Consider the following 12751-nt stretch of genomic DNA (forward strand, 5'->3'; position numbering starts at 1 on the left):
TTGGATATTTATAAAGCACTCTGTAAGTACCTGACATATTACAAAACACAAATATAAGGTACACACTCAGAAGAGATGACAACCTAATATAGCAAATAATGAGACTAGTTCAACATATGCCAGAAGACCTGGACACATTATTAGTGAGGAGAAGCAGTTTTGTAAGTCTTAGATAACATCGATACATATTTACTATACATTTCTATAGAATATCTACTTTGGTTTTGTAAAATCATCAATATGGTTATAGTTTAAGGAGTAGATCGTGTCAGTATATAGGAAAAAATACATACCATATAGAACAGGAATCTGAGGAGTTTCCCCGAGATCTTTTCTTCTCAGTGGGGGTTGTCCTCCTCTGAAGCAGACAGGGATTTCAGTCCCCAGTCTCTGCGGATCCCATGGGGCCATTCAGAGTTGGCATCCAGGTTCTGAAGGAACAGTCTGATGTAATAATTGGCATTAACACAATGTGGTTGTTCCACATTTTATACTGCTATTTTAATTCGTTACAATCAACTTGTGGAAGAAAACCACGTGCTATAGCTTGCCTGCAATTTTTCAACGTCTTCATTGCTCACTGGATAAACTGAGCATGGAGCTTGAATACTTGAGCCTGCTTTTTCTGCTAATTGAGACAGTCAGTCAGTTGTGGCTGCTCAAGCAGGGCAAGGCCAGATCCTTTGCTAGAGAACTGTCACCATCACAACTGCATAGAAAATGTGCCTGTTGTCCTGTATGAAATTACCTTCTATTGAAGACTATAGCATTGTATTCTCTAATGTGTTTTAAAGAGCATTCAGTTCCATTATGTTTTATCATGTCTTCATTTCTCTCCTGTCATGTTTCAGAAGTACTGAGTTGTATGAAAATGGCTAGGATAATATGAAAGGCGCATTTCAGATTAGCATGGCCTCGTTTCTACTGAACTAGAAATGTACAAATACATATACATGGTACACATTACTTTTATTAGCATACTTGAAAGCATTTGGTACCATGGCCAAAATTAAGAGGGGGAAAAAGGAATGTTAGAGAAAATCCAATTAGACCATAAAAAACAGGGAAATATGATTGTAAAATCACAAAAATTGACAGGCACACACGGGGATAAAATAGTAACCAAAGCTACTTTTAACTCATTTTTTTAAACAAATTATTAGATTTCAAGGGTGAAATATTGGTCCTATTTAAATACATTTAAGTTTTGTCATTGACTTCAGTAGAGCCAGGATTTTATCACAAGTCCCTCTGTAAGCAGGTTAGGGTGACCAGATGTCCCAATTTTATAGGGACAGACCCAATTTTTGGGTCTTTTTCTTATATAGGCACCTTTTACCCCCGACCCCATGTCCCGATTTTTTACACTTGCTATCTGGTCACCCTAAAGCAGGCACACAGCCTAGATGGAAAATGAAATGTGTGATGTTACTTTACACTTCACTGCTGTATACACAGATTATCCCTACTTCTGCTGTTTTCTTTGGCAATCTCATCTGTTGATGAGAATAAACATAACTGATATCACCAAAGGCAGAATTCCAAATAGCTTGTGTCCACATTCTTAAAAAGGGGTTTTCTTCTATGCATCTGTAAAATATTTCCTTCAATGATTATTACACTTATACCTACCAAATTACCAACCCAGGAGTCCATGTGATTTAGATGTGCTTCTTTCCCTTTGAACTTCTGGGAGATTGTTCATTCCATTTTCTCACTCTGAAAGCATCCTTTTTAGTAGCCATTCCATGAGCTACAAAAGCCATCAAAATTCAGATTCATATGGCTGAATGACCCCTTCCTGAAACTGTTATTCTTTTTCAGAAGAGCTCAGTGTTGTTGAGGCCACATCCTAAACATCCTAAATATTTGTCAAAGGAAGGGTCAAGAGATTGATTTAAATGAATCTGTTATACTTCCCGTTTTCCTCTCTGTGATATTACCCAGGGTACAATTTGGGCCGATGAACAGCTGCATTCCCTCAGTTCTCCAACCTGGGGTGCCTTCTACACTACTTCACTGTGAGAGCTACCTCTCCTGGTCTGCTCGTACCCAGCCTCCAGCATGTAAATCACTCCCAGCTATAATGTGTGAGTGCAATAGCCAGCCACGTCTGAATTACACTGCAGAGCAACACCAGCAAATTCCCAGTCCCAGACTTTCCCCCCAAAATGTGCATCTTGTACTGCCCAGCTCTCTCCTTCTGGACAATACAAGCTCATAGAAAGTCTGTCATTTTATTAATAGAAAATGATATGCACAAACCCGGTTATCTTAAATGGAGTTTCCCAAACACTTCAATCCAAACACACCGGTTTAGATAAAAAAATAAAACAAGTTTATTAACTGTAGAAAGAAAAGTTTGGTTACAAGAAAATAAAAGTAAAACACAACTAATACCTAACTTAACAAGGTAAGTGGATTCAAAGCAAAAGTCTACACTGGCCTGTTAAACCCAGGGTTGTGAGTTCAGTCCTTGAGGGGATCATTTAGGGATTTGGGAATTGGCCCTGCTTTGAGCAGGGGGTTGGACTCGACAACCTCCTGAGGTCCCTTCCATCCCTAATATTCTATGATATCTTAGCAGTTTTATTGGCTGAACTTCTTTCAGACTGGATCCCTCCCTAGTCCAATTATGCTTCCTTTGTTCTTCAAGTGCTGCTGATGTTCTGAATAGAAATAAAGGGGTTGATATTTTGGGGCATCCATTCCCCTTTTTTAGAATTCTCTTTCTTCTTTGAGAATCACCTCCCACTGAGGTTCAGGAGACAGAAAGTCTGTATGGACAAGAACCTCAAACCATTTCTTTGTGAAAATGTAGATTTTTTGCACACACCCTCATTTCTGCCAAAGAATGGCCACTTAAGCAGGTGAGAGTCCATTTGATTTTGTTGTCACCTGGCTGAGGCGTCAGTTTGCCTTTTGTCTCTGAGGAATTGGTTTGTGGCTGCCCTTAGTAATAACATACTGTAGAATCTTATAACTTTATGTACAATGTTGCCACACATATTTTACTGGGACAATAACAATCAGCAAATTCTGCATTTTCAAATGATACCTCAGAAGGCATACTTTGTGCAAGATTTATCATAGCCTTATAAAAGGGGTGAACATAGGGGTACAGACTGTCACACGCCTGAAACTTTGTGACTTTCTGGGAGAGGCCAAGTTACAAAGGGCTATCTGTGAAAATGGTCATTAGTTATTACTTGGACAGAACCAAGCCATTCTGTAACTCATTCATAGCTGAGTCTGTTACCATTGTAAGCCTATGAAAGTGGACCAATGCTTTATACCTACCTACCTCCATTATGAGCAGGCTGGAGTCCCAGTACCCAAGGAGTAAAAGTTCATTCTTTTAGGGTGCATCTGCATTGGCTAGGTGTCTTCATTGCTGAAAGTTGTAAGGCAGTCCTTGGGAGTTCAGTTAACCTATTGCAAAGCACTGTTTTCTGATTCTGGAGCCAGATTAGAAACTGTTTTGAGAGATCAGTGCTTCAGTTTCTATTTGATTAGTGCTTCTCAGTTCTCTTCCAGGGTATTGCTTCTGCTTTCTAATCTGCTAGTGAGATATTGTGGAGGAAATAATTTCACGAGCATGAAAGGAAGGACTGATTACCAGTAACTGCAGTCCTCTGAATGTTTTGCCTCTGAAACCCACACCCTTCCCCTCTTCTTCAGAGTCTGTAATAGGCTTTGTTAATTTGGAGAAGAATGGAAGGTAGTTAGGTGGGAGGGCCATTTATATCTGCATTTGTGATGTCCAGATCTATGGCCAATGTGGACACTGCTGTGAATAACTCTAGCATCCACAAAGTCTTGCATTTTATTTCCTATGGTGTAGATCGGGGTCCCCAATGCGGTGCCCGCGGGCACTGCCCGTGTCCTGGCCGGCAGTCGACTGTCTGCTGAAATGCCTCTGAAATTCGGTGGCATTTCAGTGGCGACGCCTCTGGATGGCGCCACTTGTAGCCGACAAGCGACGTCATCCAGAGGCGTCGCCATCAAAATGCCGCTGAATTTCGGCGGCATTTCGGCGGATGCTCAACCACTGCCACGATCCTTTGTCTGGCACCTGCCAGACAAAAAAGGTTGGGGACCACTGGTGTAGATCCACAGAGGTGATGCAGTCAGAGAATTCCAGCTACAAGTTATTAACCTTCCTCAGCTCACTTGCCATGCCCACAGTCCCTCTCATCCTCAATTCACCCCTTCCCTCCAACCCTTAGCTACTTCATTTCCCATCCTCACTTGTTTTAATAAGCAAAGTGGGGATCCTTGAAAGAAGCACCAGTATGCCATACTGATGCAAACTGGCCCAGTCTGTTCTGACAGAAGAAGCTGATATGAGCGCATGGTTTCCTGAATAGAATTCAGAGGAACTAATTTGTCAAAAAAATGTGCTAATCTCTTTTTCTCCTCTCTGTGCTTTGGCAGCCTTCATTTGACTCTTTCAAAGTTCCCCTCAGAATATTTATCCATCTCCATGAGCAGGGCCAGCTCCAGCATTTTTGCCACCCTGAGCGGCAAAGGAAAAAAAAAAAGGAAAACCCGATTGAGCTGCAGCCAAAGTGCCGCCGAAGAGGAAGAGAGGGACTGAAGGACTTGGCACCGAATTGCCGCCAAAGACCCGGATGTGTCGCCCCAATAATGGACGGAATACTGCCCCTTTCTGTTGGCCGCCCCAGGCACCTGCTTCCTTTGCTGGTGCCTACAGCCAGCACTGTCCATGAGTTTTAACATTTAGATGCAGAATGGTAATTACATGACTGTGTCTTGTTTTACACTCTTTGAAGGAGCAGCCTCCACTTTTATCTTGCAGTAAGATTCATTTCATTATTTCTTCTCAGAGCCTTGTGCATATTCCCAGAAGGAGATGTGCAGGTTTCTAAATGTTCTGTTATCCATCATTGAATTTAATCCCATCAAAGCAGATGCTTGGTGCAGTTGAGAAGATTAACAATGCGCAGTCCTCAAATAGGTGTTTCACTCTCACACAGTCACGAAACTAGTCAGCACGTAGGGGAGTAAACTATCAATAGGAAGTTGGGTTTTTTGTTTTTTTTTTTTAACTGTAATTATAAATCTAAAAAAAACAGATAGAAAATCATTATTATGGGCTGCAATATTGCCCTTCCCCCACCCCCACTTGCTTACCCCACTCTCTCACTGTTTCTTTCTCTCACTCACACTTGAAATCTCTAATGAAAGCTTTCTCTTTATCTCCTAAGCCCCCCTCACTTTCAGTTTCTAACATTGGCAGTTTGGCTCTTGGTAGATTGTACACAGCTCCCCAGGCTCTGACATTTTGCACTTGGTCCCCATAGACTCCTAGCAAACTGCAGATACCCAGACTACTTTGTCATTTTGTTCCTTCTAGGCATAGTCCAGATCATGAAAGGTAATTGTGTTCTAGTTCATGTGGAACAGCTGAGAATAGGGAAACCACAGCTTCCCAGAGTAATAGAACATTATGGTAGTACAGTAACAATTGTCCTTATATGACAATTTACCCTTGAGAGATATGAAGATAGCCTGATTCATTTATATGCAGTGTTGTAGCTGTGTTGGTCCCAGGATATTAGAGAGAGATTGATATTACCTCACCCACCTTGTCTCTGATTCATTTATAGTTTTGGGGTTGTTTTAAAAAAGTCTCTAATACAGACTGTGAACATTCTATATACATTCCAAACTTGATTAGTTAAGAGCCTCAGTGCAGGCTGGGGGCAGGAGCATAGACGCCAACTCCGTAGGTGCTATGGGGCAGGAGCACCTTTGGGGAAAAATTAGGGGGTACTCTGCACCCACCAGCAGCCAAGCAAACCTCACCCACCGCCCCACCTCCTCTTCCTCCTCCTTCTCCTCCCCTGAGTGTGTCATGTCCCCGCTCCTCCGCCTACTTCCCAGCACTTCCCCTACAGCCACCACCAAACAGCTGTTTGTCAGTTTTAGCATGCTCCGGGAGGGAGGGGGTGGAGCAGGAACGTGACGTGCTCAGGGGAGGGAGTGGAGTTGGGGCGGGGACTTTGGGGAAGGGGTTGGAATGGGGGCAGGGCAGGGGCGGGAAGAAGCAGGCAGAGGCGGGGCCTCATTGAAGGGGTAGAGTGGGGCAGGGCCGGGGGCAGAGGGGGATCGAGCACCCATGGGAAAGAGGGGAAGTCAGCGCCTATGGGCAGGGGCACACCCAAAACTGTCACACAATCAGAAATGATTGGGAATGCCACTTATGCACACGTTAAAGTTTACATAAAGAGCCTCCCAGCCCAGAGTGGAAATTTTGGAGAATACTGGCTGGTTCCCTGGAGTAAGGATTTCCTTAAACTCAATCCACTGTTTCAACAGGACTGACTCCATTCTGGCTAACTCTTTCCCGTCATCCCAAAAAGGGCTGCATTCCACTGGTGCTGTTTGTTTTCTAGCTGGTACTAGAGAATTATAGAATTATTATTCCTCACAAAGGGAAACAATAAGAAAAAGAGAGAAAGATATGTATTGAAGGAAACTGAGGGATATGAAAATAAGCATATGAAATGAGAGTGCTGACTCTGCTGAGAAACTTTGACTGCAAAATACAAAATGTGTGTGTTTTTCCAAAGTGATCAGTATTTCAGGTACTTTGGAACATACTGTAGAGTTTGCTTGAGGAGGGATTGAAGTATATTGAACTGTAGACAGATGCTGAAAGCCCAACCCCACATAGCAATTCAATGGCAAGCCCTAAAAGGCAGCTGTTAATGAGCGGCTCACATTATTTTTTTTTTTTTTTACTTTCAAAACTCTTGTGCTCAACTTTTGTTGCCTTCGTGTCTCTGGGAGTACAGCTTGGAGATGGCTAACCATAGAACGGTGTCTAGGAACAGTAGGACAAACCTGATGAGTTGGGTGGGTGAATGGCCAGGGGATTCTGGGACTTGAACTAGTCTACACTGACAATGCTAAAGTGCTGCCGTGGCAGCACTTTAACATGCTTTGTGTGGTTGCGGTGCAGGTCTAAAAAAAACACCTGTTGTATCAACCAGGCAAGGTATTAACAAGCTTCAACAGGACTTTATTTTTACTGTGGAAACCTCTTTACCAAGCTGCTGCTGCACCCTCTGTAACTCTCACTCTGCCTCCTCAACTCCTCCCCCCCTTCCTGTTTCCTGTCCTTTCAGACTCCCAACAGCCATTACTCCCAGTCCTAATAATTACAAGCAACATCTAAACATCACAACACTTCAACGAGGGGCGTAGCTCCCAGCGCTGAGAGCACAGCTTCCAGCGCTGAGGCACTATTTACACTGGTGCTTTACAGCGCTGCAACTTGCTGCGCTGGGGTAGGGGGGGAGGTTCCACACCCCGAGCGAGAAAGTTGCCGCGCTGTTAATTGCCAGTGTAGACAAGCCCTTAGTGAGGGATGTGCTCAGTCTGACTACATGATGCACAATAAATGTAAGGAAATGTGTTCAGTGGAGAAAAAGAAAACAGATGTCTCCTAATTAAATCATGTTATAATAACAAAACTTCAACCCATTTGAAAAGATCAGTTTGGAGCGTTTTAATAGTTATTTCAGAATTTTAAGAGCTCAAGATACTTATTCCAAAAGCCTCTAAAACTGCAGGTTTCCTTGCATAGAATCTCAGATTTACTCATGCCATATTGGTGCAGTAGTTAGCCTTTTTGCACTGTGGGTGCAGGCCAGGCAGCCAAAGGCTTAACAGCTGGATTTGCAGGTGTCTAGGCAAGGATTTACACACACCAAAACATAGGCATGAAAACTGGCACTCACAAAGGTGGAGCCGCTGTTGATATTGGCCCAGAGACTTCACTGGTTTAAATTATTGTCAAGATCAGTACCTGGCTGTTTTTTTCCTGTCACACAGAGTGTATTGTGCTCAGTTCAGACTTTGTGCCATGACCTTTATTCTCTTGCTATAGCCCTGGGGCGCATAATGCCCACCTAGGCTTTGCAGTATTATATTCACGATTCCAAGTAATCATTAGCAGCTTTCTGGGTGTCCATAGAGCTATTGTCCTCTCTTCATTCTCTCTTCTAGCCATAATGCTTTCTAGAAACTCTGAGAACTGAACAGTTCCATATGGCTGTTTCCATGGGCATCTGAAACATACTATGGATTAGGCAGGATTTGGTTCTTTTTGTAGGGAAGCAAAGCAGAAGGGTGCAAGGATCCCTAACTTGTGCTTGCTGGCCAGGAGAACAGTTGCAGTTTCTGTGTTCTTATTTTAGGGAATTATTTCTTCTTTGAATGTTTGCTCATGTTGATTCCATTCTATGTGTATGTGTGCCCACGTACACAGTTGTCAGAGATTTCTGCCTTTGCGGTATCCATAGGGCCAGCTGTGGTGCCCCCTGGAGTGGCGCTCCCAAGCAGTGGTATATCAGGCACCGTCGTGTTACCTAGCAGCTCCATGTTCTTGGGGAACCAGGGCGCAGTACCCAGTCTGTCTGACTCACGAAAGACCTCCCTCCCCTCACCTCGCCTCTGCTAAACCAAAACCGATCAGAAAAAAGACTTATAAAAAGCAATGAAAAAGGTGGTGGGAGACACACCTAAACCCCTGGGACAAGGGTGACAGGAATAAGGAAACTCACCTAGCCTCATTTACATCGAAAATGGGACAGGGAGGCATCTCTATTAGCATACAGAATGGAGAACAGAGATTCCAAGACAAGAATCACACAGAACTCTGAAAAGCAGGAAGCACTGCATGATGGGGGATCTCTGCTCTATATGTTAATGAACCCATGCCTGCACACACCCAGCTCAGTAGTTATCAGACCAATTCCAATTCTTCCATGTTTTGGATACCAATCCTCTACACATTCTTTTAGCTTTGCCAGTTTCCATAGCTAGTAGGGAATGTAACTTCTCAAAGTTAAAACTGATAAAAACATATCTGCATTCAACAATGGTGCAAGAGAGACTTGTTGGACTTGTCACAATGTCAATAGAGCATGAAATAGCTGGAAAACTGGATTTAAAAGAACTAGTGACTGAATTTTCAAAACTTAAAGCAAGAAAAGTCATGTTTTAAGGGCACAGTGTGTTTTTTATTCAGAATGCTTGGAAATACAGGTTCTTGAAGAGTTCATTGAAGAGTTTTCTTATTTCTTTCTAGATTGGATGTGGTGGTAATGGCAGTTAAGCAGAATAGTGTAATGGATGATTTTGGATTTGTAATAATAAAAATTATAATTAACATTTTAATGCATTTTTATTTGAAATCAGACTGAAATATCATCTAGCTGTTGTGTACAAATATGTTCTGAAAATTTCGTGTCTCTATTTTATCTGATCTCAGAAACATTGGTTGGACAGACGGACGGATGGACGGACAAACCAAATAATTAAGCCTCTGTTAAAAAAGGGGGGGGTTAAAAATATTAAAAAGAAAAAAGGGGCAAAATGTTTCCCAGTTTACCAAAAACCTTAGGCCTAGATCTGCCCTTGGGGGTGGGGACACCGATTGCATGTTTCGCCTAGGGCACCAGTTGCAGGCAGCTAGTCTAGGGCCACCCCTGCATATGAATCTTTAGCACATCTGGCATGTAAATATCTTGTGACACTGGTTACAACAGTGCCATGCAAATGCCTGTTCTCACTTTCAGGTGACGTCGCAAACAAGAAGCAGGCAGCATTATCTCCTGCAAATGTAACCAGACTTGTTTGTCTGAGCGATTGGCTGAAGTAGGACCGAGTGGACTTGTAGGTTCTAAAGTTTTACAGTGCTTTACGTCTGAATGCAGTTATTTTATGTACATAATCCTACATATATAAGTTCAACTTTCACGATAAAGAGATGGCGCTACAGTACTTATATTAGGTGACTTGGAATATACTATATCTTTTTTTTTTCAATGCAAATATTTATAATCAGAAATAAATATAAAGTGAGCACTGTACACTTAGTATTCTGTGTTGTAATTGAAATCAGTGTATTTGAAAATGTAGAGAACATCCAAAATATTTAAATAGATGGTCTTCTATTATTGTTTAAGTGTGATTAATCATGATTAATTTTTTTAATCGCTTGATAACCCTACTTTCCATACATTTTTTTAAATAAAAGGGGCCAATGTTGATCCACTACCACCACCATCACCATGCTTTTAGGGAACACTTAGACACCTTGACAGGTTTATCCAGTCTAGTTTAGCTCCACTCTCTCTACCGCACTCTGAATCACCTGATCTAAACTTACACTAATTTGTAACACTCTTACCTCCAGTTCTGCATTGTCCGTCTTGCTTTCCTGCTCTGAAGCATATAACAATTTTCTCATCAGCTAATCTATCCTTACAAAAATAAGCTCTTATTCTTTGACCTCCTGTTGCACCAATGAAACATCCTTTCTAAGAATCCAACCCCACCGGCATGCATTTTAGTGGCTTGGGTATATTTTAATCCTAAAAGGATGGAGAACTTCATGAACTCAACTGCACTCTTTGCACTCTGCTGCCAGCAATTGTTTTGTGATGAACTCAGGCTAAAGGGAGTGTTAACTGCTCTGTGAAGCAGTTGTCTGTCTGTGGTACTCACTCTGCACATCTGCCCTCATCATCCTGGTCCTTTTTACAAGGGCAGGCATGTTTTCTTCCTCAGAATGCCGAGCTGGGAGGAATGTACCGCTTCTCTGGCCTAACTGTTGCTACCCTCGAAAACACCAGTGCTCCTGTCAGCTTTCCTCTATTTCACCGTTCACCACTCTCCTAAATCCCAAATAATACTTAGCACATCTCTTCCTTTACAGTTTAATAGAGCCATTTCTAACTAGTTATTTACCCCTGCCAGACTAGGATTTTGCAGAGCCTAAAGGCCACTTTATAATTGCTTCTATATTGTTCTTGCTCATTAGACTCAAGCCTTTTAATGAATTGTGAGTCACTGGTTTTTATGGGAAATCCTGCTTTCCAGAAACTCATCACGCCCCAATTTATATGAAGACCATTTTTTTCTGAAACACTTCTTATCCTGAAATTCTCTAGTCTCAGTTGTCTCTTAAGTGCCCTTAATTGGAGCATCTGATTAGCTACCCGACTTGGGAATGTGGCAGCTGTTCTGATTCTGATGTATTCACTCCTTGCAGGAAACAGAAAACACACTACGCCTGATGCAGAACAGGCTGAAGGAGGAGGAAAAACGCCTGCTCAAGAGTGGAAGTAAGCTATATTTCTTAACTGCATGGGTTAGAAAAATGAACTATAAATTACCAGCTGCTTCATTCAGAAAGATCCCATCGAAGCTGAGGGGAAATTTTATCAGCTGCCTACTGGGTAGGCTGAAGAGCAGAAAAAGTAAAACCCCATTAGCTTAAAAAAGACTACCAGAGTCACTAACCTAACCTGTGTGTGACTGCACCCTGTAAATCCTACCCACAGCGGTGAGGGTGAGTGCAGTCACCTAGCAAATACGTCGCTTAACATTGTAGTTATGTTCCTGAAAAATGCTACTTTAAGCAAAATGATGTTAAGCAAATCCAATTTCACCATAAGAATTCATGTAAATAGAGGAAGTTAGGTTCCATGGAAATATTCTTCTCCAAACAAAAGACTGTTTTTTAATTTTTTTTGTACACACACACACACACACACACACACACACACACACACACACACACACACACATATAGTAAACATTGTAAACAAACAATTTAATACTGTACACAGCAATGATGATTGTGAAGTTTGGTTGAGGTGGTGATCAGAGGGTGGAAGAGGGTGGGATGTTTCCCAGGGAATGCCGTATTGCTAAATGATGAACTAGCACTCGTCTGAGCCCTCAAGAGTTAACATACTGTTGTTAGTGTAGCCTCTCACTCTCAAGGCAGCAGGGATGCAGGGAGGAGACACAGCATGGCAGAGAGAAACAGATGCACACTGTGTGTGTGTGTGTGTGTGTGTGTGTGTGTGTGTGTGTGTGTGTGTGTGTGTGTGTGTGTGTGTGTGTGTGTGTGAAGGAGGGAGAGGGTGAGACGTAGACACATACCTTGTGTGTGAGAGAAAGAAACATGTATTGCCCGTTAAAGTACACTGTTTTTTAAGTAGATCAGCAAGTTGAGACAGCAGCTGCTGCCAGCAAGCTCCCTCAGTCCTGAGCCCTGTCGTGCCCTCCTCCACTCTGTGGAGATGGGGTAAAGGATCGGGGGGAAGGGGACACCCTGACATTAGCACCCCTTTTTGCCTCCCCTGCACAGCGAGCTCCAAGGCAGAGGGCAGGAACAGCACATGGCAGTGTGGGGAGGGGCACCTGAACTGCCTGGCAATAGGTAGCCTGCAGGGCGGCTGCCGCACAGGGAACTTAGGGGAGCTGATGGGGGACTGCCGGTTCACCCTGGTTCCAAGCCCTGACCAGCTATCTCCAATGGGCTGCTCTTTCTGCAGGCAGTGGACAAAGCAGGTGGCTGCCAAACAACATTATAAGGGAGCATTGCGCAACTTTAAACTAGCATGTTCTCTAATTGATCAGCAACAGAACAACGAAACAACGTTAACTGGGATGACGTTAAGTGAGGAGTTACTGTATCCTTTGCAATAGCATGAAGGAGGTCATCTGAACTTCATTCCCAATCTCAGATTGTTATTCTCTAGACAGAAGGGGCTAGGCATGCTACAGAGGCACTGCGCATAGCTCCTAAGGGAAGGCATTGCTGAAGGAAGTTCAGTATTTTGACAAGGGTTAAACTCCAGTTCAGCAAGGTATTTAAGCATGTGTGTAACTTTAAGCACGTGGTGAGTAGTCTCATTGG

The 12751-nt window shown here is 42.9% G+C and overlaps 1 protein-coding gene across 1 annotated transcript in view; it reads left to right on the plus strand.

The window, feature by feature from the left end:
* Window positions 1-12751, plus strand: part of CLUAP1 (clusterin associated protein 1) — a 163134-nt gene that overhangs the window by 101359 nt on the left and 49024 nt on the right. The window contains 1 exon segment of the mRNA XM_030577763.1: window positions 11093-11165. Within this exon segment, the coding sequence (XP_030433623.1) occupies window positions 11093-11165 (73 nt within the window).

The sequence above is a fragment of the Gopherus evgoodei genome, chromosome 10 (genome assembly GCF_007399415.2).
Source record: "Gopherus evgoodei ecotype Sinaloan lineage chromosome 10, rGopEvg1_v1.p, whole genome shotgun sequence".
Classification (NCBI taxonomy): Eukaryota; Metazoa; Chordata; order Testudines; family Testudinidae; genus Gopherus; species Gopherus evgoodei.